The sequence below is a fragment of the Danio rerio genome, chromosome 3 (genome assembly GCF_052040795.2).
Source record: "Danio rerio strain M-AB ecotype USA chromosome 3, GRCz13ab, whole genome shotgun sequence".
Lineage (NCBI taxonomy): Eukaryota > Metazoa > Chordata > Actinopteri > Cypriniformes > Danionidae > Danio > Danio rerio.
Window position 1 is genome coordinate 11,087,332 of NC_141023.1, and position 27,048 is coordinate 11,114,379.

At 38.3% G+C, this 27,048-nt stretch overlaps 2 protein-coding genes across 3 annotated transcripts in view; one reads left to right on the forward strand and one right to left on the reverse strand.

Annotated features, from left to right (window-relative positions):
* The window catches only part of LOC147845524 (uncharacterized), a 41,157-nt gene that overhangs the window by 8,322 nt on the left and 5,787 nt on the right, over positions 1-27,048 (reverse strand). The window contains exons 2-5 of the mRNA XM_087244038.1: positions 26,207-26,244; positions 25,886-25,916; positions 7,863-8,101; positions 3,327-3,479 (exon numbers count right to left, since the gene is read on the reverse strand). Coding sequence (XP_087100164.1) covers positions 7,959-8,101; positions 25,886-25,916; positions 26,207-26,244 — 212 coding nt within the window. The 3' untranslated portion in view covers positions 3,327-3,479; positions 7,863-7,958. The remainder of the gene's footprint in view (positions 1-3,326; positions 3,480-7,862; positions 8,102-25,885; positions 25,917-26,206; positions 26,245-27,048) is intronic.
* Positions 1-27,048, forward strand: part of glis2b (GLIS family zinc finger 2b) — an 89,990-nt gene that overhangs the window by 6,796 nt on the left and 56,146 nt on the right. The window lies entirely within an intron of this gene.

Here is a 27,048-nt window from a genome sequence, read left to right on the forward strand (position 1 = left end):
CACGCACATCATATGATCATAACGCATTTTACAGTTATGTTTACGTCAAGCATTTGATATGTTTTTTCTTTCATAGCGAACACAAAGTGTTGTGCTTAAAAATAAATGCCTACCGTGTCAGTATAACTACTCTGGCTTATATTATGTTGAATGTAATGCAAGAAGAAATCTGATAATGACAAATGTCTGATTTTACCAGTGAAAACAAATGGTCTGATAATGCTGTCAATAACAAATGACAAGCACATTTCTCAAGCATAATAATTCAACTTTAAAATTACGAATAGTTGTATTCTGCTGTCATCATTTTACTGTGAATTAACATACAGTACATATTGAAAGTCTGTTCAAGTCAACCCTAATGACTGTACAAAATGTAGCATTTTAAGCAACAGTAGAGCTACACACAGGCCTAATAATATTGTTTTACCATATGTGTGAGAATTAATAATAATAATGCAACCCGGGCTCATTGTGGAAACGTAGCCCCTCGGACGTTTCTGCGGACCGCGATTTACGTCCCGGGAGGTACGTATTCGAGCGTTTTTTGTTTTCGCGGATTCGCAAGAGGCCGCTGTGCGCGCTTTTTCGCGTCTCGGGCGCCTCTCGGGAGCACGCGCCATTCGCGCCTGCGCCGTTCTCGCGCGTAAAGCCACTGGATCGGCCGACTCGGTCGCCCTCCTCTTCCTCTTCCTCCTCCTCCTCCTTCCCTAAACCCGAGCAACGGTTCGCAAAAGCCGTCCAGAAAAAAAAAAAGCAAAAGCCCTCGTCTTCGATTTCGACCGCGTTTTCGGATCCCGCCGCGTTCTCGCCCTTATTTTTCGGATTCCGTTTTTCCTCTTACCTGATTTCCGGAATCGCTGTTCCCCGGACTCGATCCTGGTCGTCGACTCCGCGGCCGGCTCCTCCTCCTCCTCCGGGGCCTCCGCTCCGCCGACGTAACGCTGTGAGCTAAGCGGACAAACTGGTTGCATCGGGAAAGCCCTCCACTCGGAGGCGAGCCGTTGGCCGGCGAGCGCGAAGAGGAGGGGCGGAGCGGCGCCACACTGCCCCGCAGCGTTCTCTTTAAAAAGAACTAAACGAGGCATTACGTACCCCCGGCCACGTAAATCGCGGTCTCCAGAAACGTCCCGTTTCCAGAATGAGCTTGGGTTGTAATAATAGGTTAATCATATTAACCTTTATTTTGCATTTACACAATCGTCAGAAAATTGTGATCTTGATTTTAAGCAAAAAAAAATAAAAAATCGTGATTCACATTTTAGCCAGAATCGTGCAGCTCTAATAACGAGATATATCGCGGTAAAGTATTGTTTCTCTAAATTCAATCTATTAATAGTTTATATACTGACCATGTGTGAGTGACTTTTTTTCTACATTTTAATGTATGTAGTCAGAAATGTGATCACATTTGTCATTTGAGCAAATGTTTGATTAAAAACGTAAAAATACAAATTCAAAACACTTTTCAGAAACTAGTAATAGCAAGTCCAATGTAAAAAAAACTAAATATTGCTAAATAAAATGCAAATATAAACATTGTTCTTTCAAGATGCCAACTTTCTCACGATGCTGTTATTCATGTTTCTGTCTGCATCATTGTAATACAGGCTATAATGCGCTCATTATAATTATGATTAAATATTACCGTAAACAACAGAATTTGCCACACCACGAAGTAAAGGATAAAGCATAAGATGAAATGACTTTTTATTTTACCCATATGATATTCTCATATTAAACAGCCCTACCCGTTTAATTGTTTAAAATAATTTGTATGTCTGTTGAATGCCCCTAAAGAAACTCAGACTTGCCAGATGTCATTTCCTGGGGAAATCCACGCAATCTCATACTCTTGTGTGTGTGTGTGTGTGTGTGTATGTGCACAGCTTTCTGCCTTATGCTGCTGTGCAAACATCTCATATTATTGCCGTGGAGTCCTCAGTTCGCCGTATGCTCTCCTCCAGCTGTGCGTGCTGGCGTTGACTTGTGTTTTTGCTGTGTGATATGACAGGCTCTGCCATAGTATGATGTGCTCAAACTGACATCCTGGAAAAAAGAAACTATTGCGAACGCTTTTGGCTAGGGGTGGACGATATGACCTAAAACCTCAATTAATTGAACACTTTACCTAGTATCAAGTGACGAGTTTGTTGTATATGTAGTGCTTTACTAAAAGATTAAACAGCTTTGTTGGATTTGATCGTTAATGGAGGATCTGAAGAAGCTTTTAGAATGTTCTGCACACAGAAATGATTCTTTTTTTAGAACTGAAAGGTTCTTTGTGAAACCAAAAAGCTACTCACGGCATCGCTGCAAGCACTTTAAAACCAACACAGGCTCATTCTAAAAATGTAGCCCTATGTACATTTCTGGAGATCCCAAAATATGTATCCAAAAGAACTTATGGCTGCATTTCGTCTTTAAAACGAACGCTACGGGCAGGATGAAGCCGTTCCTTTTCGTGCTTACCAGCCGACCGCTTAACATGTATGTCGGTATAAGCTCAATAGCTCATTAATTTTGGTTTTCGCATCTCGAACGCCTCTCGCGAGCGTGGACGTCTAAAGCTGCCGGAGGCCATTGTCGAGTGATCGTCTATCTGACTGCAAATGACTGAATGATTGACTGGGCGATCGGCCAATCGGCCGACCCACCCTCCTCCTTCCCTAAACCCAACCGGTTTTACTGATTGACCCACCCGCCCGCTTGCTTTTCTAAACCCAAGCAACGATTTACAAAAGCCATCCAAAAAAAAAGATAAGCCCTCGTCTCATTTTGACCCCGTTTTCGGATTTCACCACATTCTCACCCTGTTATTAACTCATTCACTTTATTTTTTGGATTCTGTTTTTGTCTTACTTGATTTCTGGAATGGCTCTTCCCCGCACTCAAACCCGGTTGTCACCGTCGTCATGGTCAGCTCCCCTCCGGGTCTTCACTCCGCCGACATACACGACGAGCTAACCGGACAAACAGGTTGCGGCGAGAAAGTCCCCCACACAAAGGTGTGCTGTCAGCCGGTGAGCGGCGTCACACCGCCCCGTAGCATACCTCCGGCTACGTTAATCTCCAGAAACGTCCGCAGGACTACGTTTTCAGAATGAGCTTGGGTTGTATTATATATGTGCTGTAAATAATACAAAGTAAGAATAAAAAATGAAAATAAAATAAAATAAATATAAAATAAATAAAAATAAAATAAAATGATGCAGGGAAAGAAAGTATTGAACACATGAAGAAAGAAAGGTGTGGAAAGACATGGAAAGCCAAGACAGTAGTCCTTCAGCATCCCTCTGCCCTTCCTCGGTGTAAATGAATATTACCTGCTTTAGTCCGACAGCTACATTAGCAGGAGGATGAAGATGAAACCAGGGTGGACATTTCAGCAAGACAACGATCCAAAACAGCCAAGGAAACTCTCAAATGCTTTCAGAGAAAGAAAATCAGACTGTAGAATGGCCCAGCCAAAACCTGACCTGAATCCAATAGAGAATACAAAATAAAGATCAGATTTGAAAGACGTGAACCATAGAACCATCAAGATTTTTAAATAATAGGACACCAATAGGTTTTGTCTTGATGTACATTCTAAATGGCATAAATGTTTTCAAAATGCACTACGAAGGGAGAGCAACTGTCATTATGAAGATCGCTCAAACTGAACTGTAAAAATACTGAAAGCAAATTACACCTAGAGAGATGACTTCCATTCCAAGTTTAAATGTTGGAACGTTCCAAAGGAATAGGGCTTAGGGGGGATAACTGGGAATAGAACACAGCCAGCAACTATGCTTCTAACTACAGCTCTCGAGGTGTAGTTGCAAACACACAAGCTTGCGACACAGTTTGTGAATGTTCGTTGGAATGACAAATTCGGGAAACACCAAATCAATGTACTGGTTCTACAGCTACCTTAAGTTGGCTACTGATGTTTTTTGGGAACACACCCCAGAGTAGCCCGACTTCTGTTCTACTATTAAACTGAGGATCTGTACACTAAAGCAGAAATCTGAGATCTTTGGCACCCTGAGTCTTTGGCGTATACTTTTTGTTAGGGGTCTGGCCGGTGAATATAGCGCTTGTTCCTCTCTGTGCTCAGAATGGTTTGCCAAATATGACCCACCCTGAAGCGCTCGTGTGAATTCATGCCCATAACGTTCTCTAATGCGCAGTGACTAAAGAGAGGCCCCCGGCTCCGGTCTTTACTCAAACGTGGGGCCAAACGGAGAGAATACGTTGAGGCTTGGGACACGTTCTTGTGTGTGCACGCTGCAAGGCCTAAACACAACATTTGACAAAAGACCAAATGAAGTGCTTGGTTTGGCCAGCGTTTGAAGATGTTTGGCGGAGGTTTACCCATGAATCAGTGGAATGCCAGCTTCACGATCAAACACCAGGGCTAAGAAGCATCAAAAAGAGCAAAGAAAGCGCCATAAAAGTGCACTATATTCATCTGTGAGAAACAGAACCATATTTAAAAGAAGTAGTTCCTCTAGAAATGAATTTGTGCTTTATGTTACACGCTGTTTGCTTCAAACTAGTTATCTAAAATGAGCGGAAACAACACAATTCTTGAGTTGTTTGGGGACAACTTAATTGTTTTATGTTCAATCTACTTAAATTTTTAAAAACTAATGAGTTAAGGTAATTATGGTGGCTTGAGAAAATCTTCTGCGACTATTTTTAAAGTGTAAAGTATATCTCTTCCTAAAATGTTCAAGCTACATCCTTCAAACTTTCGTCCAACCTTTAAACTGCTCTGACTCGGGTTGCTATATCTTTTCCAACTGATCCGGACTTACGGTTTTCCAAAAAGATGGCCCGGAAATTTCCAATTGACTTAGTCTATTAGTCTAGTTAGTAGCCAATTAGTTATGACCTTTAATCTTACTAGCCATGCCCTAACAACCACTTACAACACCCTAGCAACTGTCCTATAGACGGTGACTAGCTGTTTTAACATGGTAATAATTCTAACATGCTACTGACATGCTAATCTTGCAAGAAATATGCTAGAAACATGCTAGTGACATGACAGTCATGCTGGCACATGCTAATTCATGTTAACAACATGTTAATTCATGCTAGAACCATGCTAACAACATGTTAATTTATGTTAAAAAACATGCTAACAACATGCCAATTCATGTTAGAAACATGCATACACCATGTTAGAAACATGATATCAACATATTAATTCATGCTAGAAAACATGCTAACAACATGCTAATTCATGTTAAAAACTTGCTAACAACATGCTAATTCATGTTAGAAACATTCTAACCTGCTGGAAACATGTTATCAACATAGTAATTCATGCTAGAAAACATGCTAACATGATAATTCATGTTAAAAACAAGCTAATTCATGCTAAAAAACATGACAGCAACATGCTAATTCATGCTAGAAACATGCTTATTTATGCTAAAATCATGCTAATTCATGTTAAAATCATGCTAAAAACATGCTAATTCATGCTAGAAGCATGCTAACAACATGCTAATTCATGTTGGAATCATGTTAAAACATGCTAATTTATGTTAAAAATGCTAGATACGTGCTAATTTATGCTAGACGAATGCTATCAACATACTAATTCATGTTAGAAAAATACTAGATACATGCAAATTTATGCTAAAATCATGCTAACAACAAGCTAATTCATGTTAGAAGCATGATAACAACATGCTATTTCATGTTGGAGTCATGATAACAACATGCTAATTCATGTTAGAAAACATGCTACTTTATGCTAGAAACATGCTAACAACAACAACTCTTGTTTTTAAGGGGAAAGCTTAATTGTTTTATGTTCAAACCACTTAAATTTGTAAAAACAACTAAGCTAACTTGGGATAACATGAAGGAAATGTGTGGAACCCCACATTTTTTAGTGTGTTTAACAGAAGAAAGAAATTTTTGGGTGAACTAGCCCTTTAATTACACAATTTTATACAATATTTAACAATATATGCACATTCTAACAAATCTAACAAATAAATCAAATTACAAAGACATGGGAAAACGATGACAGTATTTAAATCTGGGATGATCGGTTTCTTTTTATATGTGCCATTTTCTAATCCTACCAAAAGTGCATTCTTGGGTGTTTCTGTTGGTTGTTAAATATCAAGTAGCAACAAGTAATTTGCTTTATGGTTTTTTTTGAAGCCATAATTAAACAACCCGTAAGGTATTTAGAGGCTGCAGCCCCATACAGGGCATTCAGCCTTCACAAACGACACTCAGGATTCTCACGATTTACAACCTCAAGAGCTTCTGCACTGGAATTGAGAGCATGAGATGGTCTGAACGGTGGGAATTTCAGATGGTCTCCTGCATTACTTCAGGACACAGACAGCTGACATCCACTTGGAATAAATGTTTAGCATTTGCTAAAAGGTGGGAGGAAGGTCTGGGGAGGTCAGTGCTGCTGGGAATTCAACAAAGAGTCCTGGAACGTGGAATTCCACACTAAAATGAACAGGGATTCCGGAAACATTCCGAGTTCCAGGATAACGAATATTGTTAAAGTTAGAATTATTTGCCCTCCTGTGAAATTTTCAAATGTTTCCAAATGATGTTTAACAGAGGAAGGAATATTTCACAGTATTTCCTATAATATTTTTTCTTCTCGATAAAGTCATATTTGTCTTATTTTGGCTAAAATTAAAGCAGATTAATTTTTTATTTAAGGTAATTATTATTATTAGCCTTCTTAAGCAATATTTGTTTTCAATTATCTACCGAACAAACCATCGTTTAACAAAATAAATTTACAAATATATATATATATATATATATATATATATATATATATATATATATATATAGAAGATGATGGTCTCTCCTATAGAAACCATGTAATAGAAACCGTCACTCATGTGGCATGTATGCTAGCTCAGAGGTGTCAAACTCAGTTCCTAGAGAGCCACAGCTCTGCACTGTTTAGTACTGGCCCTGCTTCAACTCACTTATCTGTAGGTTTAAAGCAAGCCTGATGGACTAAATTAGTTTGATCAGGTGTGTTTAATTAGGATTGGAACTAAACTGTGCAGTTTGACACCTGACACCTGTGTGCTACATGTATGATGTTAATAGGAATTCAGATATTAGACACTGTACAACACTGGGTCATTTTAATCATCATGTCTGAAGCTGCAGTTGTTTGGCCAACATTACAGTTTAGCTAGTAGCAGTATGTGGTTTGCGTTGTTTGTCTTGTGTTGTTGTGTTCATACTTTTTAAGTATTTGAGGGCTCTATTTTAACGATCTAGGCGCAAAGTCTAAAGCGCTTGGTGTAAAAGCATTAAGGGCATATCCGAATCCCCTTTTACTATTTTTAAGGTCGAAAAAAATATGCTTTGCGCCCCGACAGTCTAACAGGGTTGTGCTAGTTCTCCTAATGAGTTATAGGTGTATTTTGAGCATTATTATTGGCATTTGTAGCTCCGCCCTCTTTTGAAAAGAGGACAATCTCATTTGATTTTAAAGCGACAGTCACCAAAATGCCACAAGTAGGATCAAAACCTAAAAGGGGGCAGTTTATAAAACATTAATCGTGTGGTATTTTGATCTAAAACTTCACATACACACTCTAGGGATATCTTGTATACAGGAGCATAATAGGTCCCCTTTAAAACCAGCATACTTATACTAACATCTAAAAATGCTAAAAATGCCATACCAAAGGTCTTTTCGCTGCGCAAACAAGCTGTGTAGATGTCTGATAGGAGCGCAGTGAGACCCTGAGTCACACAAGCTCACAGAGACCAGTGAAACCACCCTCTCTCGCTGGGCCTGGACCATGCATTTTTCTCCAGTTAAACTGCAACCACTAATCACAGCGTGGCCTCACCGTTTCCTCTTGGAACGTTTCGCTCACGTCCTCCTGCTGCGCAGAGCTCTGTCCCGCCCGGCCTGAGGACCCTCAATCTTTCGCTCTGTCCCACCATCACAGAACACCGCGGATGGTCCACGCCAACCCCCCGTCCCAGTGCAAACCCCTCCAAAACAAACACATCCAACACCGCACACTTCTTTCCACTCGCTGTTTTCTTTCAGGACTTTCGGCCACTTGCTTTCTCCTTGCGTGCACTGAAACAAAATGAGAGGAAGGTTGACAGAAACATTAATAACACAACTGGAAAAGAAACCAAAACCCCAAATGAGTCCTTGGGTCTTACATATAAACATATAAGTAGGTCATATATATATATATATATATATATATATATATATATATATATATATATATATATATATATATATATATATATGTATATACACCAAAGATGATATTCTTGACAATAATAACACTTAAAGGGCACCAAAATCATGTTTATAAGAGGTTTAAACACAGTTGTGTGGTGACCGCGTGTGAATATAACCGTCTTCTAATAGTAAAAATATGTTAGTTGTATTTTTTTAAATCACACTTGATAGAAACAGTCTGCAAAAACACTTTGATTGACATTCTTTCTTTGTACTTGCCATCAAAGGCGGAAAGCCCCACCCATTAGTGACAATCTCTCCCTCATTAGTGTAGAACGTTAGTATAGTTTTTGAATCTGCCACTATGCTGACACACAGGCATTTGTAGCTCCGCCCTCTTTTGAAAAGAGCACAATCTCATTTAAATTTAAAGGGACAGTCGCCAAATCTGAGTTATAAAGCTTTATTTGTGTGGTATTTTGAGCTTGACATACACTTGAGTCTAGAGAAATCAGAAACTTATTTCACATCTTGTAAAAATTGTGGATAACACTTGCATCCATTAGTTAACCCCTTAAGACCCTGCGTCCATTACAATGGACATCACATGACATCCCATTTTTCTGAAATTCGGAACAAAAGTCAGGTCTGAAGGGGTTAATGTTAGTTGATTTATTTACTAACATTAACTAAGTATGAATAATCTTGTAAAGCATTTATTAATCAATCATATTTCAACATTTACTTATTCATTATTAAAATCCAAAGTTGCACCTTGAGTTAATATAAACTAACATGAACTAACTTTTTTATCTTAAATAACATTAACTAACGTTAACAAAGATGAGTAATTACTGTAATAAATGTATTATTAACAGTTTATTGATGTTAGTACTGACTTTAACTAATAGACCATTAGTGTTACCAAAGAGTCCCCTTTAATACAAATGACACAACTGTTTAAAAAAAAAAAATCACAAGTTGCATCCTAAATCGCATACTTATGCACTATTCTACGCCATTTTGTAGTATAAATAGTGTAAATAGTGTGTTCACACTGAAATTCTAGGAAGAATAAGTGCACTTTAACTTTAACCTCAACCTTTAAAGCAGGGGTCTCAAACTCAATTTACCTGGGGGCCGCAGGAGGCAAAGTCTGGGTGAGACTGGGCCGCATAAGGGATTTCACAAAAAAGTCCTCAAATGTCATTATTAACAGTTTTAATTATTTCTTCTGAACATGAAGTGTCCTGAACATTAATAGAACATTGAGTGAAGATTATGAACAGTTCTTCTGAACATGGCATCTTTTGCCTACTTCTTGCTGCCAGAGACTTGACAGCGCTTCTTCTCACAAATCTGAACCACATTTGGCTTTAGAGCGGAAGCAGTTGAGACCCTCAGTATGGCTTGAAGATGATCATCATTAAGTCTAGACCTGTACTTTGACTTATTGAAGTCCTAGGGAAACAAGTGGGGGAACTCACTCAAAACTTCCATTCCCTCACCTAAAAAAAAGGCGTATATATGTATAAATAAAACACCCCCACCCCACTCCAGTCACATCAGTCTGTACCAGTCTGTATCTACCTATAATATCAATATATATAAGATGCAGGGCAGGCACGTGCACACATAGGGCTCAACCTGTGCAGAGCACATGCCCTTTTTAGTCTTGCATAGAAAGTGCCCCCGCGACGCGACACACCCTCGGTCCCGCCCTTCAGTAGGCGCGCGATAACACCGCTCTTGAGTACGCGCGCGACAACGCGCATTGAGTGACAAGCGCGCTGTGTACGGATAGAATCAGCAGAGCGGGGAGCACTCTCTCTCCCCGCTCCGCTGATTCTGTCAGAGTACAGCGGTTGGCGCGGGCCACAAAATATTGCACTGAGGGCCGCAAATGGCCCGCGGGCCGCGAGTTTGAGACCCCTGCTTTAAAGTGAAGTGTGGACTGTTGGACACTTCACGCACTCAGCGCTCGCACATAGCAGAAGGGGCGGAGCTATCGGGCACTGATGTTGGATAACTTTATTTTGGATTGTAAAAGCAAAATTCTCTTACGGGAGTGATCATAGCGCCTCCTGATGGTGAATGCGGTTATACTCATGGCAGGAATTATTTTGTAGTTTGGTCCTTTATTTTGCTAATTTGGCTACCGTCATCTGGGAAGCGGTTTGAATTTCTGCCTAGTAAAAAGTCGTTAGTGCTCCATTTGGGACGACACTACATTCATATACTCTGCTGTTGAATGTGTAAGTGCATAAGTGCAAAACGTTTTGTGCCCTGTAGGAAGCAAATATGCTAGCTACATGCTAATTTATGCTAAAATCATGCTAACATGCTGATTCATGCTAGAAAAGTAAAGCGTGTCCCAAATCGCATACTTATGCACTATTCTACGCCATTTTGTAGTATAAAAAGTGTAGCTAGTCCATTCACACTGAAGCTATAAGAAGTATAGGTGCACTTCAAATACTCGGATGATGCACTTATTTAGCTGTTATAATGAAGTGTGGAGTGTTGGACATTTCACGCACTCAACAGCCCCTGCTTCGCTCCGGAAGCGGAAGGGGCGGAGCTATCAGGCACTGATGTAGGATTATTTTATTTATTTTGCATTGGGCAAGCTACGAGAGTGATTATAGCGCCTCCTGATAGTGAATGCGGTTATACTCATGGCAAGTATTATTTGGTAGTTTGGTCATTTGGGAAACGGTTTGAACTTCCGCTTAGTAAAAAGTCGTTAGTGCTTCATTTGGGATGACAATACATACATATACACTGCTGTTGAGTGTGTAAATGCATAGTGTTTAGTGTGCCCTGTAGGACGCAGCTATGCTAGCTACATGCTAATTTATGGTAAAACCATGCTAACAACATGCTAATTCATGCAAGAAACATAAAGTGCATCCCAAAGTGCATACTTTTGCACGATTCTACGCCATTTTGTAGTATAAATAGTGTAAGTAGTGCATTCACACTGAAATTCTAAGAAGAAATAGTGCACTTTAAATACTTAGATGATGGACTTAATCAGCTGTTTCAATGAAGTGTGGACCATTGGACACTTTACACACATAACACTGCTGCTTCGCTCACATAGCGGAAGGGGAGGAGCTATCAGGCACTGATGTTGGATAACTATTTTGGATTGTAAAAGCAAAATCACGAAAGTGATAATAGCGCCTCCTAATGGTGAATGAGGTTATACTCATGGCAGGTATTATTATTATAAGCTAGTTACATTCTAATTTATGCAAAAATTATGCTAATTTTCACAAAGATGAAATTGCGATTGTTTTCAAAAACATTTTTAAAAAATCATTAATAATTCCTTATATTTATAAAGCACTTTACACATATTTTGTGTCTCCTCATTCACCACCAATTTGCAACATCCACCTTGATGATGCAACGGCAGCCATATTGAGGCAGACCACACACCACACAGCAGCTGATTGGTGGAGAGGAGACAGATTGATGAAGCCAATTATGATATGGAAATAGTTAGGAGGCCATGATGGACAGAGGCCAGTGGGCAAATTTGGCCAGGATGCCGAGGTGAAACCCCTACTCTTTTTTTTTTTGAAGGACATTATGGGATTTTTAATGACCACAGAGAGTCAGGACCTCGATTTAACTTCTCATGCGAAAGAGCAGTACAGAGTCCCCTTCACTATACTGGGGCGTTAGGACCCACACAGACCACAGGTTGAGCGCCCCCTGCTGGTCTAACTAACACCACTTCCTGCAGCAACCTAGTTTTCCTATGTAGTTTCCCATCCAGGTACTAACCAGGCGCAGCCCTGCTTAGCTTCAGTGGGCGCCCATGTGAGAGTTGCAGAGGTAGTTGCCGAGGCCCCCCAAAAATACAAATAAAACATTTTCTTTTTTCATAGTTAAAATGCCCTCGTAAGACTCTTCGCCACATGAGTCTGAATGGTAAGGCCACATCACCACAATTGTTTTCCAACTGTAAGCAGTTAGCAATAAGCATTGCGCCGGATCGTAGCGGGCCAAGGGCTTCGGCAGTTAAACTGGAAGCACAGCTGCTTTATATTATTATTTACTCGCAAAGCCAACAGCCTGGGTCTTCCAGTACAGCCACAATAACACAACGGGAACACAAAGAGCGAATGCGACTGCCGTTTGAAAAGAGCATGAGGGCAGGGAGGCTTTCAGAAAGGGAAAGAAGACTCTTTCAAGTCTGGGCTTGGCTCCACGTCTGGGCAAATGAGTTCGAGACGAATTTTGAGCAATTCCAGCGTTATGGATGTGACATTTACAGTAAAGACTAAAAACATAGATTCACAGAGATTGTATATGTTAGTGTTATATTGAAACATCTGCTTATATTTTCCAAAACAACTAACCACAGAGTTATGTTAAGGGCAATAAACATGCGTTATTATGGACGTGACCAAAAAAGTGGGCAAGATTACAGCAAACAACAACCCAACCCAAAAAAAACGATGCTAATCAAAAGGATAAGAGTTGACTCTCTATAGAACAAACATGATTGATTTTATTTTGTTGAACCTTTCTACATTTATGATGAAAAGGCTTGGTTGATGATGTGACGTCTCTCCGTTACGGATGTGACAGATGTAAATTGCCACCTGTGTTACTTTGGTAAATCAAATATAACTGTTTGAAAACATTGACAGAGACATTTTAGAGTATTTAACAGTAATGTAGAATACAAGACTACACAAACTAGCAAAAAAAAATTAAAGAAAAGGCAAAAAATGTAGCTATTTTGGTAAAAACTTAATTCTTTTTATGGCAAGGTTGACATTTGCATTGCTCTTTTCCTGTTCTCTAAAGTTACTCTGAATCTGTACAACACGAGAGACCGAAAGAAAGATGAAGTGAATGTTCACACGTTCTGCCTCATTATTAAGTGATCATAGGAAAGGCCTCTTTTCCAGTGATTCTGTCCCATTGCTCTCGTGTCTCGCTGTTAACTTTGGCTCGCGCTAAGGCTGCTGAATCTTGGGTACTTTCTGTCAATTCTACAGTGGATCACAAACTCCATGATGGCGTTTACTCTATCGTGAATGAAAGGAGTTTTTCCTTTTTTACACTAGGGTTGTCATGATACTGGAATTCGCTACCAATATGTACTGAAATTTAAAAAACGTCCATTTCCTGCAAACATTTGATTGCTTTCTTATACAGCGCTGATTTTCCATTGTGTTGATATGCTCATCAGAAATGACTTTGATTGGCCGTGAAGGTCATCAGTTCACCAAACTCACAGCTGTTTACTGAGTGTAACCACAAATACAGGAACACTGGAGAGTTTTAAAGCCACGAAGATCAGTTTGTCTGTTTATAAGCTGACATACGAAGCAATTCGCTGATGAATTGACTGATCTTCAGGGCTTAGTACACAGCAGTGAGTTTGGTGAAGGGATGACCTTCACAGCCAATCACAGTCATTTCTGTTGAGCATGTGAACGCAATAGCAAATCAGCGCTGTTTCGGAACGTGCTCAAATGTTATCAGGAAATGGACGTTTTTAAAATTTGTAAGATGTACATTTAAACACAAAACTACTGTGGCTGCATTATTAAGGCTCATTCACACTGAATGACTCTTTGCTTATAAAAATGCGTGGCACTGAGCTCAGAAAAGGAAATTTAAAAAAGTGTGAGGTCCACGTGTCTCGATATTATGAAAGTGATGTTATAATGGAACCATTTTAAATAGGGAAATAATATGTTGTGATAAGTATTTGAAGATACATCATATAATATCTGGACAAAGCCACAATGAGCGCCTCATCCACCAAGATATATAAAGGTAAATAAAATGGTTGTCATGCCAACTTTCTACTCTAAACAGAAGCAAAGGTAGAATACACAAGACGCGTCACTCGTATAGTTTTGAATGGGGAAAAGTGTAACGGTCAATATGACGAACCGGAGGTACTGTTTGTCCTGCTAAACGCACATCACATTAGAGGTCTGCATTAAGGGACCAGATTTCTGCGGCGCGGGAATGAATTTCCGAATAAAGCGCGGGAGCGGTCGGTAACGGGTTTAATTTGGGACTGGAGCGGGCCGTCTAGCAATATCCCTCCCGACTCCCGAGCCAGCGAGCACGCGTATGTAACGTTATGTGTGTGAATGAAACAGCGCGATGCTGTGTTTAGCTTGTTTGTTGCTGTGTGTGTGTGTGTGTGTGTGTGTGTGTGTGTGCACGCGCAAATGAGGTGTGTGTGTGTGCGCTTGAATGACAGAGAGAGAGCTTTCTCTGTGTGTGTGCTTGGTGCTTGTGTGTGTGTGTTTATACAGACAGCTTTTCATAGGCTGTCTGGACTCTATATAGCTGGGTGGTTTTCGGTTTTGTTCTCCCCCGCGCTCTTTAGCGGGATCGGACGCGACGAGTAGAAAACGGGACAGGTCGGGCAGCGGGACAACAAATGCTGAATATAAGCGGGAGAGGTCGGGTTCGGGCTAAAACCTGGCGGGAGCTGGATTCAAAATTTAGTCCCGCGCAGATCTCTACATCACATAACAGCATCTACTTTAATGCCCACAAACTTGTAAACAAAGAGTCGCTGTCATTTCTGGAGGACATTCTCTATTAAGTCCAAGTTGTAAATTACTTCAGAAGAGCAGCATGATTTGACGATCATTATCCAGAGGATGATAATGTGCAGAATGGCCATAAATGAGGTTGGTGTCGTGATCTCGTTTCTTTCGAGTGCACATGCACATTAGCTCTGGCAACCTTAAAAAACACAGATTCCGTTTGATTCAAACATTTAGAAACAAAACTTAAGAGACGGTTGTTGTTTAATTTTATTGCTGGTTCCAAATATGTAATTGTAAGCTTGGCTAACAGCTTTGAGGAATTTGATGTTTCCCCATTAAGACAATGCCAGAGCATACTGCCCAAGATGGCTGCCGAGTGAAATGACTTGCCTCAAAGGGCCTTTGACAGAAGCTTAAATTGGTTGCCCCGCCTACGAGCTCTTCTGATTGGTTCACTGCTGTTGAACTGACAGTGATGAGCTGCTCTGGTTGTGAAAGTTGAGGATCTTTGACGTGGCGTCTTCACAAACGATGCCAGACGTGAGAATAACACGTCTGTCAAGCATGTGTTTACATTGAAAAACAATAGAAAAGTAGCGCGTTGGCAAGGGCGTAGAATTGGCATGGACGAAGGGGACATGTCCCCACAAATATCTACCAATTACTGAAATGTCCCTACCAATAATTGAATCAACTTCAAAATAAAAATAATGCTCGGTCAACCCTTATTAACCTACACATGCACAAAGTTTGTTGCGATTATGAAAAACAATAATCGGGATAAAACAGTTACATATACCTGTCTAAATTTCTACATTTATACCTCCTCAAAGCCTGACTGCAGTAAAATCATCTAAATTGACTTTTGCAGCATGGCAGTGATTGTTATTTGTATTATTAAGTAATTATTTTATATTATTAAGCACTTTATTTATGCGTTTAAAAGCATGAAACAGAATTTGTGTTGTTTAATGTCCCCACCAATCTCAAGAGCAAATCTACACCATTCTTCTTCTTTTGCCTTAGTCCCGTATGGTTAAGGGGTCGGCTCTTTGGAACAAGCCATTTTAGACTTGTCCATATGATAACGACTTATTTTACACATTCCGGCCAGCCTGTCGTCTCGGCCTGTCACCCTCATTGTCTCTACGGACAATTTAGCCTACCCCATTCACCTGCAGCATGTCTTTGGACTGTGGGGGAAACCGGAGCACCCGGAGGAAACCCATGCGAACGCAGGGAGAACATGCAAACTCCTCACAGAAATGCCAGCTGAGCCGAGGTTCGAACCAGCGACCCAGCGAGTTTCTTCACTGTTTCTTCACTGCTTTGCCCAGTAAATCTATGCCATTGCGCTTCGGAAAGGAATAACACATTAAAGCAGGGAGAATAAGTATTGAACATCACCATTTTTCTCAAAAAACATATTTCTGAAGGTGCTGTTGACTTGAAAATTTCACCAGATGTTGGTAACAACCAAAGGCATCCATATTTACAAATAAAACAAATCTAATCAGTTTACAAATTAAGTTATGCGGTCACACTTTACAATAAGGTTTATTAGTTATTGTTAATTAATGCATTTACTAACATGAACAAACAACGAACAATACATTTACTACATTATTTATTAATGTTAGTAAACGTTAGTTAATGAAAAACAGTTGTTCATTGTTAGTTTATCTTAACTCACGGTGCACTAACTAATGTTAACAAGCATGGAGTTGGATGTTAATAATGCATTAGTAAATGTTAAGTTATGATTAATAAATGCTGTACAAGTGCTGTTCATGATTAGTTCATGGTAGTAAATGCATTAACTAATGAACCTTATTGTAAAGTGTTACCAGTTATGCATAATAAAATGAAATGACACAGTAAAAAAAATGTAAAGACATGAAGAAAGGGTGGTGTAGAAAGGCAGTGAAAGCCCAGACAGCAGCTGAAATCTCTCAGTAGTTCTTCAGCATCCCTCTCCCCTTCCTCAGTGTAACTGAATATCAGCTGCTTCAGTCCAACAGCTACATTAGCAGGAGGATGAAGATGAAATCAGGGTGGACATTTCAGCAAGACAATGATCCAAAACAGCCAAGGAAACTCTCAAATGCTTTCAGAGAAAGAAAATCAAGCTGTAGAATGGCCCAGCCAATCACCTGAGCTGAATCCAATAGAGAATACAAAATAAAGATCAGATTTGAAAGACGAGACTCACAGAACCGAGATTTTAGCACTCTGTTGAAGTCTTTGAGAAACTCTCACTTGAGCAATGCATGTGACTTCATTCTCTCCATATGAAAGGCGTCTTCAAGCTGCTATCATCAAAAAGCCTTTTATATTAAGTTTTAAAGTGGCTTCTTAGTTGTTTGCATCCATCTCACCTTGATAAACCGCTGTGTGCTTGTGAGTCAGGTATACTCTCTCTCTCTATGGCTCTGGGCCATGTTTGCTCTCTGATGGAGCCAGGAGATGAAAGGCCCTTCATGTCTGGGAGGAGCCTGGCTCTCAGCTGAGCGAAGTCAAAGAAACCCACAGATAAAGCGGGAAGGAGGGGGAAAATCCTGTCATGTTGACCTTGTCTGGCTGCCAGGCGAGGCGGTGTTGCTTTGAGAAAACAGGCGCCCCATGTGAAGGGAACCAGAGAACACAGAGAGCCTGGCAGAGACACAGACAGAAAGAAGAACAGAGAGACAACAGTGTGTGTGTGTGTGTGTCTTTGTGTGTGTGTGCGCAGGTGGTGGAAAGCAAAAGGAGGAAGGAGATCAGCAGCAACTCATAAAAACATCCATGAAGGTTGTGAATGTAATGTATATTATAGTGAATATTAGATTATAATGAACGCTTGATCTTGATTGGTTGATGAATGCTTTAAGGTGTAAAGCCATGCTAACACTAAGGTTTGAGCTAGCAAAATTCTGTCTTACAGTGCTGCGAAAAGGAGAGGGATTAAACAAGATGACTAAACATTAAAAAAAGCGAGCGATTGGTCCATATTTTAAAATTCTGAACAGACAGGTCATGTTTTGATTTTCGATTAGTCTTACGCAATCACGAGATGCGATTTCACAGGTCAGAGTTCAGCAGGCATGAACTTTACCATGCAGCGACATGCAAAACTTGTTGTACAAGCTTTTATTGTTAAGATAGAATTGTTAAGAACAGAATTAAATTTTAAAATGACATAAAAATGTCATAGAAAAACAGGGCCATCAGTCTTTTAGGGTGGAGGTATCAATCATTTAGGATAGAGGTATCAGTCCTTTAGGGCGGAGCAATCAGACTTTTCAGGTAGAGATGTCAGTCATCTAAGGCGGAGCTGTCAGTCCTTTAGGGTAGAGCTGTCAGTCTTTAGGGCTGAGCTATCAGTTCTTTAGGGCGGCGCTATCAGTCCTTTAGGGTGGAGCTGTCAGTCTTTAGGGCGGAGTTATCAGTTCTTTAGGGCTAAGCTATCAGTTCTTTAGGGCGGAGCTCTCAGTCCTTTAAATTAAGACACAATTAAACTACAAAACGTAGAGAAACTGGTTGGATTACGTCAGTCACGTCTGCAACTCTGATCTAAGTAGAGAAAGTGAATAGTACTTTCGTTCTTTTCTAGTGAATGCAAACAAAGTACACTGTAAAAACTAATCCTGAATGAACTGCTGTTTGTAGCTTGTGATTCATTTGTGCTTTCTGTTTATCTGTGAATTTTATTGCATTATGGGACCTTGACCTCTTCTCCAACAAGTTTTGATTTTGAAAAGAATAAAGAAGTGAGTTTTGTTGACATTTTCAGCAGACCAAGTGTGTGCCTCAGCCTTTATTTTTGCGAAATGTAAAATACATTGCTACGGGTACGTTTCTTTGCATGTTTTAGATGACAAATCCACTAGAGGGCGCTGTCTTTATTTTGCAAATCTGAAAAACATTATTTAGGGTTTGCTTTATTATGTTTCAGACACATGTTCTTGAGAAGGCAGGGCTTGTGCTACAGATCACCAGCGATCCATTGACAAACCCAACCAATAGTGTTTTTAAGAGTTTACTTAAGAGAAAAGTGTGCTGGCTTTACCTTGATTTTACATTACTTTTATCTCTTTAGTGAAAGCGTGCTTCACTGAACTTGAACCTAAGCTCTCTGCATCTCAAGTACCATACAAGATGAGCTACTGAGCAAACTGACCATGCCAGAATAGTTGTCCATATGGAGATAGATAGGTGTCCGGTTACAAATCACACACAAGGTTAAGTTGTTTTTGGTATTTATTCGATGTTGTACAAAGAACTGCATAAAAATAATTCATTATTGGTGAATAATATGTCCTGTAAATAATATTAGTTTGAAAAGGAACAAAAGATGTTGGAGTCATACTACCCCCTAGTGGTCATTTGACCTACAAACTGCAGTCGAACGTATTCTGCAGTACTTTTTTAGGATTTACAAAAATATATGAGCCTGTGTTGCAGACTCCAGTACGTTGGAATGAGGTTTATAACAGATTAGTTCTAGAAACAGACTGTTGACATATACAAAACCTGATCTTTATGCGTTTACAAGCAGAATACTGGACTTTTTTATTTGGACTATGGGCCACTGAATTATTAGAAAAAATAATGCACTTAATTTGCTATCAATCGTTTTCTTCTTGGCCAGATTTTGGTCCTGTGAGGTCCCTGGACGCACATTTTGGATCTCTTTAACCAAGAGGACCCCCGTGTTCAGTGTGTTCTGGTGGTTTTGTGTTCATAGTTTGAAGTTTTAATGGCTGTGGCTCCACTAACTCATTCTACAGCCCAGCTCTGTTGGTATAAATTAGGCATTGTGTGGTTTGGACTAGGGTACAGCCCAGGGGCTTTCTGAGCTTTTCATGCCAAGGACCCCCAAACATGATGACACCATTGGGGGAAGAAATATTATGGCAGCTATAAATTCTGATGGATAAATACACTGCTAAACTGGGTAATAGCAAGATTGGTGTTATGAAGACAGCAAATTAAGTATTTGTACTTCAGAATATTACTGCACTGAAGGCAACGCACAATATTGCCTAAAATATTATTAAACTTTAATATGAATACACATGAACTATCATTAAATATAACAATTGATGAATAATAAAAAAGGTTGTTTTTTGTGTTAATAACGGTCTAATTAAATATTAAATATCAATAAATATGATTATAAAATATTATTGAAAATAATATTAAATATAATATATTATATTTAAATATAAAACTATAATTTTCTATAATTATTATTTGTAAGAAGATTTACTTATAAATAATAAATAAAAATTATTCTTTATTGAAGGCCAAGCTCCACGTTGCCGAAAATATGATATAAAATTTAATGTGAATAAACATGAAATATCATTAAATATAACAATTAATGAATATTTAAATAGCATATTTATCTTTTGTGTTAATAAGTATTTAATTTAATATTAAATATCAATCAATGTTATTATGTAATATTATTAAAATATAAAACAAATATATTTTTCTATAATTATTATTTTTAGGAAGATTGCCTTCTAAACAACAAATAAATATAATTTTTTTACCGAAGGCAAAGCACAATATTGCCTAAAATATTTCTACAAAATAAAATTTGAATAAACATGAAATATCATTAAAGATAACAATTAATGAATAATTAAACAGCAAATTTATATTTTATGTTAATAAATATTTCATTAAAAATTAAATATTAATAAATATGATTATAAAATATTATTGAAATATAAAACTACAATTTTCTATAAGTATTATTTGTAAGAATATTGACTTTTAAATAATAAATAAATATTATTCTTTACCGAAGACAAAGCACAATATTACCTAAAATATTTATACAAAATATAGTTTTAATAAACATGAAATATCAATAAATATAACAATTAATGCATCATTAAATAACATATTTTAATCTGTGTTAAATATTTAATAAAATTTTAATTATCAATAAATATTATTATAAAATATTAATTAATTGAAATATTAAAAATAATTAAAATAATATTAATATTAAGTATTATTAATTAATTAAAATATAAAATATAATATTCTAAAACACTTAAACGAGATTTTAAAAATGCTAGAATGACTAGAAATAAATTAAATTAGAATGATTTTAGATTACTAAGATTATAATTATTTACAAAATACTTCTATAATTTTGCAGTGTTTTTTAAACTTGTGTTTACGTCATATCAGAGAACCAAGAACAAACGTGAATTCAATTTCTGACATTTTAACTTAAAATCTTGCATTTTAAAATAAATATTATGGGTCAAACGGGTTCATCTGACAGAATTTTGGGCATCTTTGGGTTAAACAATCACCAGCACGCCTGCTTTAACATCCTCTCAGTTTGTCAACTAATTACATTCCTCTCTTCTGAGCTCCTTCATCTTCCTGTGTTCTTCGATGTGTTTTGGGAAATGTGTGCAGCACGGCTTCAAATCTGCTTCAGCCTGGACACTCACACACACACACACAGGTGTCCCACAACATGCAGAGTCCAAATCAAAGCATTTATCATGTGGATCCTGACAGCAGTCACGTCTCCTGAGGCCAAGCGGAGAACAGTCACATCTCCTATCCAATTACACTCGATTTCAGCTTTACCGCTTCCTGAAACTAAAAACGCACACAGCATTTCTGCCATGTCTTTAAAGAGGAATTGATATATTCCTAAAGTCAAGATCCAATGATTATTTAAGTCATATTGAGTCTTGTTTTCTAAAACATGCATCAAAAATAGACTTTGTTTACATTGTCATGCTTGAAATTTGCAAATAGGGCCAGAACATCAGGAACAAAACATCAGGGGCCTCATGTATCTGTTTAAATACACTACACTACGTAAGCACAAAAACTTTGCGTACGCCAGATTTCACGCTCAAGCTTGGATTTAGAAATGAACGTAAGAATGTGCGCTGGTCCACGCCGACTTCATGTCTGGCGTACGCACATTTCTTGTGTGTGTCTGTTTTATTTCCATTGGCGACTCCTAGAGGCAATTGTGTTAACTTCATAGACTGTAAAATATATGGACGTAGTGTCCGTGACGTCACCCATAGGTTTCTAAAGAGCGCAAAAGAAGCCACAAGTAGGCGCGGCCAACCGTCGCCATTTTGTTCGCGCGTCATCACACCCACGGTGGGATACCAAACAAGGGCAAAGAGGCGGAGAGTGAGCGGAGCTACAGACACCTGCTGACAGTTTGCATGGACCTGGTTCAGACACACTTTACTTTGGGAAAACGCTTAATACTTTATATCACCTGTGACTCGTTTGTATTCTGACCACTTGTGCTTGGTTGTACACTATATCAATAAAGTGTTTAGACTTTTAAAAACACTGCTGTAATACATTGAGCCACTAAACATTGTTCTTATGACGTTTTTCAACAGGAGGAAAACGCGAATTACATCCAAACACTTCAGATATAGTCTGTGTTAGTTAATGTAAGACTATTGATGAAATCCAGCATAACACTGTATGACAACGCTTCAGATGACTTTTCTAGAGCCTACAGCTAATCAATTCGTCAGATCCTGGAGTGCATCACAGCTCTAAATATAAATATAAACGATAAATGATCTTAAATAAAACGAATACATGTATAGAGATGGTATATAAGTATATAACTTTACTCACATGGGAAACGGAGGCCACGTGAATGGTTTGTGAGCACAATTAAGTGCACTCAGCATGCCATGCCATCTAATAATTGTAGGAAACAAGTCCAAAAGGCAGTCGACTGTGTAAAGCCACATAAAACAACACAGAAATACGATAAATATGCCGAGTTCAGTGGCTAATCTGCAGGATTCAGCTGAGGTGACGTGACGCGACCAACGAGACCTAGCTGTCACTCAAGTGACCACGCCCTTAATTATGCAAACTTAATATAACTTAATATAAAGGAAACGGATGAGTTATAAAAAAATTCACCCCCCTCACAGTTGTCATGAAGGGTAATATCAGCTGTATTAACCAAAACCTTTTTTTGTACCAGGCTGTAAACACCTTTTTTTCTGCTGTAAAGTTGGCCATTCTAACAGTGGGCTCAATTAAAATTTGCTCTGTTTTGGAGCCAGGAGCGGCCAGATCTAGCGGAAATTCGGATGAATTGCAGTTTTAGTTACTTCCGTATTGGCTTCCTGAGAGAGAGCGGGAGGTTGCCGCTTGGTTAAATTGCACACTACAAAGTATCTTTGAGCCATGCAATGGCTGCTGTATAGGACGGGATCATCCGCATGTCTAGCAGTTATATAAGTATACCATACAGTTGGCCAGCCAAAGTTTTCCCAATGTAATCGGAGCGATCTACTGCTATAAAGCGATCACATTGCTATAAAGGCGCCATCTGAAGATGAATTTGCATGCATGAATCGGAAACATTTCCATTTAATAAACGTGCAAATGATATGTGATGCTTAAATGCGCTTAACATAATACACACTTATTAATGATTCCTACTTGTCTTTCTCGTGATGAAGAGTAGGCAAAATCTGATAATAAAGAATAAGTTCATCAGACGCTGGATTCGAACCAGGTTCATGATCAATTGTGTCAAAACATGTTGCCATGTGCTTTACGAGCTACGCCACTCACGCTGCTGTTTGCCGCTCTCTTTAGTTATGTTGTCTCTGTCAATCAAACGGTGATGGGCGGGAATCACTCAACTTGCTCATTTCGACGAGGTGTGCTATTTGCACTTAGCCTAAATAGACACTTCAAAATAGTACACCTTTACATCGGACCATTTCTTTTTTGATTCCCTCACAGTGCGATGTTCAGACCTTACTGCGTTAACAGTGTCAGCTAAACTCTCCCAATCAATTTTTTTTCGTTTGTTATTATTTCTGAAGGAGAAACTTGCAAATACACCGTAATTCTCCGGTCTATCTCTGAAAGCAGCACCTCCAATTCACATTTTGTTCAAAGTTTCTCTTCTTGCTTGCTTTTGCCATTACTTTTTCATTTGGTTTTGCCAAAGTAGGGTCATTACCATATTCATTAGGGGGAGGAGGCAGGGAGGGGTTTTGCGCTTGTGCACTTGGGCTCAGTTTCACGTTAATTCAGATGTACAAAGAGAGTATGGGTGGGATTCTGCGTACGCAGTGTTTCATACATCTGAATTTCTTTACTGCGTACGCACATTTACAGCTTTGTGCGTTCGCAATGTTTTAGTATGATTTCAACGCAAGTCTTCCTACATGAGGCCCCTGGTTCTGAAAAACAAAGTAATCTTAAATGGAAATCCACATTATATTTCTGATCCCACTGTTTCAAGCCAGTTACTTTTTTTCTTTTTAAATGGATCTTGAGTTAAGAAAGTTGAGGTCAAATTCGAGACATCCCATCCTTGTATTTATCCACATCAAATTTAGATTTTAAAAGCCATTTCATATGCATTTCAGTCATTCGGAATGCTTCACAGAGCATTTGTGAAAAATAATTGTCAAAATATGGGTGAAATTATACAAGTCAATGTAAAACAGATGTACTTATGTACAAATTCAACACATTGCAAATACGTTCTTTGAAAAATCTAGATTTTAAACGATATATAGCAGAATAAGTGGCTATGCTAAATTTAATATTAATTCATTCATTCATTTTCTTTTCGGCTAAGTCCCTTTATTAATTTGGGGTCGCCACAGCGAAATGAACCGCCAACTTATCCAGCATATGTTTTACGCTGTGGATGCCTTTCCAGCTGCAACCCAATACTGGGAAACATCCATACACACTCATTCACACACATACAGTACGATCAATTTAGCTTACCCAATTCACCTGTACTGCATGGCTTTGGACTTGTGGGAAAACCCAGAGGAAACAACGCGGGTAGAACATGCAAACTCCCCACACAAATGCCAACTGTCCGAGCCGAGGCTTGAACCAGCGACCTTTTTGCTGTCAGGCGATTGTGTTACCCACTGCGCCACCTCTCTAAAACATATGCTGGATAAGTTGGTGGTTAATTTCGCTGTGGCGACCCCTGATTTATAAAGGGACTAAGCCGAAGGAAAATGAATGAATGGAGTCTTTTAATACGCAATTAAATGGTTCTTGTTTTTTAATATTAATATTTGTTTTATTCATAAATTGTTACATTAAATTACATTTTAATGTGGCACAACAAAATGTTTTTGTTACTTTAACTTTTACTTTAACTAATTTTTTGTCACATAAACTTAAACGTAATATTTTTATTTAGTTAAGATAACTAAAAAAATTAAGTTGACTCCACAAAAAAAATTGAAGGCTTTTTTACAGTGTAAATTTATTTATTTTAGAATTAAACCAGTTAAAAGCAGTTTTTAATGCCTGAAAATCACTTTAATCTTTGACCCTTTATTATAAATATTGAAAAACAAGACAAAAGTATTGAAAAAACAAGACAAAAGTACCAAGAAACTAAATCATACAGCCTCACAATCTCAAAAAATATAACATTTGCCTTGAGTTTGTTCAAAAAGCGTATCTAAAATGAGCTGAAACAACACAATTCTTAAGTTTATTTGGGAACAACGTAACTGTTTAATGTTCAATCCACTTAAATTTGTAAAAACTACTTAGTTAACTTAACTCCTTCATGTTGTCCAAACACGAATCGAGTGTGTGGAACCCAGCACTTTTTTTTTTTTACAGTACATGTGTGCTGCTGTAATATCTGGATCCAGGAAATGAGAGCAAGTCTTAGACGGCACCTCCCAAAAAAGTGAAGTTTACCCACTGCGCCCAGTGTTGGCCGGGACTCAAAGCGCAAATCTGAAAGTCTGCCTGCTAGATGTTTCATGCCTCTTATAAAAGCAGAGTCCCTCCAGTGGCCGCGCTTACATTTGTCATGACATTTGCTCACGGCGTCGCTGTGCGAGAACTGAAATATGGCAGAAGGTCGCTGCCCATCGGGCGGAGTTTCCATGCGCTCGTCAGCTCCCGTAAATCTGCGGCTAGGAGTCTGTTAACGCCAGACCCTTTCGCCAACCCCACCCAAACACTGGAGATGCTTTTCCAGACAGACCCCGACCAAACGTGGGAACTCTGGAGTTTCCAGCTAACTTTAAATGACTTTAGACGCTCATTTGCTCAAAGATGATAGATTTTATAATGGATTACTCACCATTGTGACGATCCAGACACACGTGATGTTTCTAAAGAACACAAAAAAAGCAATTCTGAACCATTTCTGCTGTTTTTGAACATCTAAAATGGCTTTTTAGACACTTTTTAATAGCTTCAGATAATAAAAAGCTCAGAAAATATAACACAAGACTAACTTTTGAAATTTAACCATTAAAAAACAGACTAAATTGTTAACTTTGTCTTTTATTTATAGCATGGTCTTTTATTTTTATATATACTCCTAAAAATCACTGTGATTTTTTTTGTAAAAGAATGTTTGTTTGCTCAAAGATGAAAGGTTTTATAATGGATTACTCACCATTGTGTTGATCCAGATCCATGTGATGTTGATTTCATCTATAAAATAAAACAAAATAAGGCATTTTGAAGCATTTCTGCTGTTTTTGATCATCTAAAATGGCCTTTTCACATAACAAAATGGACAATTTGTTGGTAACTTTAGATTATAAAATGCTCAGAAAATATGGACTTCATCACAAGACTTACTTTTGAAATTAACCATGTTGACTATGTTGTTAAATGGTCTTATTTACAGTACTTCTTTTTTATAAGTGAAAAAGCTAAATAGGATGTGAATTTTCTCTAAAAGAATGTTTGTTTGCTCAAAGACGAAAGATTTCTTAATAAATTACTCAAAATCATGTTGATCCAGATCCATGTGATGTTTTAAAAGAACACAAAATAGGCCATTTTTAAGTGTTTCTGCTGTTTTTGAACATCTAAAATGACTTTTTGGACCTTTTTATAGCTTCAAATCATAAAAGGCTCTGAAAATATGCAACAGGCCACTGAATCACAAAACGTAAAATTTGACAATTTTAACAATTCAAGTATTAAATTTTTGCATGTGTACTTAAGTCAAAAAGCTGAAAAGATTGTGAATTTTCTGTAAAAAAGTGTTAATTTGCTCAAAGATGAAAGATTAAAAAAACAACACAAAATAAGCCATTTTGAGGAATTTCTGCTGTTTATGAACATCTAAAATGGGATTTTGGACTCTTTTTTTGTAGCTTCAGGCTCATAAAAAGGCTTATGCAACAGGCCACTTCATCACAACATTTAAAATTTGACCATTAAAACACAGACTACATTATTTAAGTGGTCTTTTTTTTTACAGTACTTTATTTTTTGTATATGTAC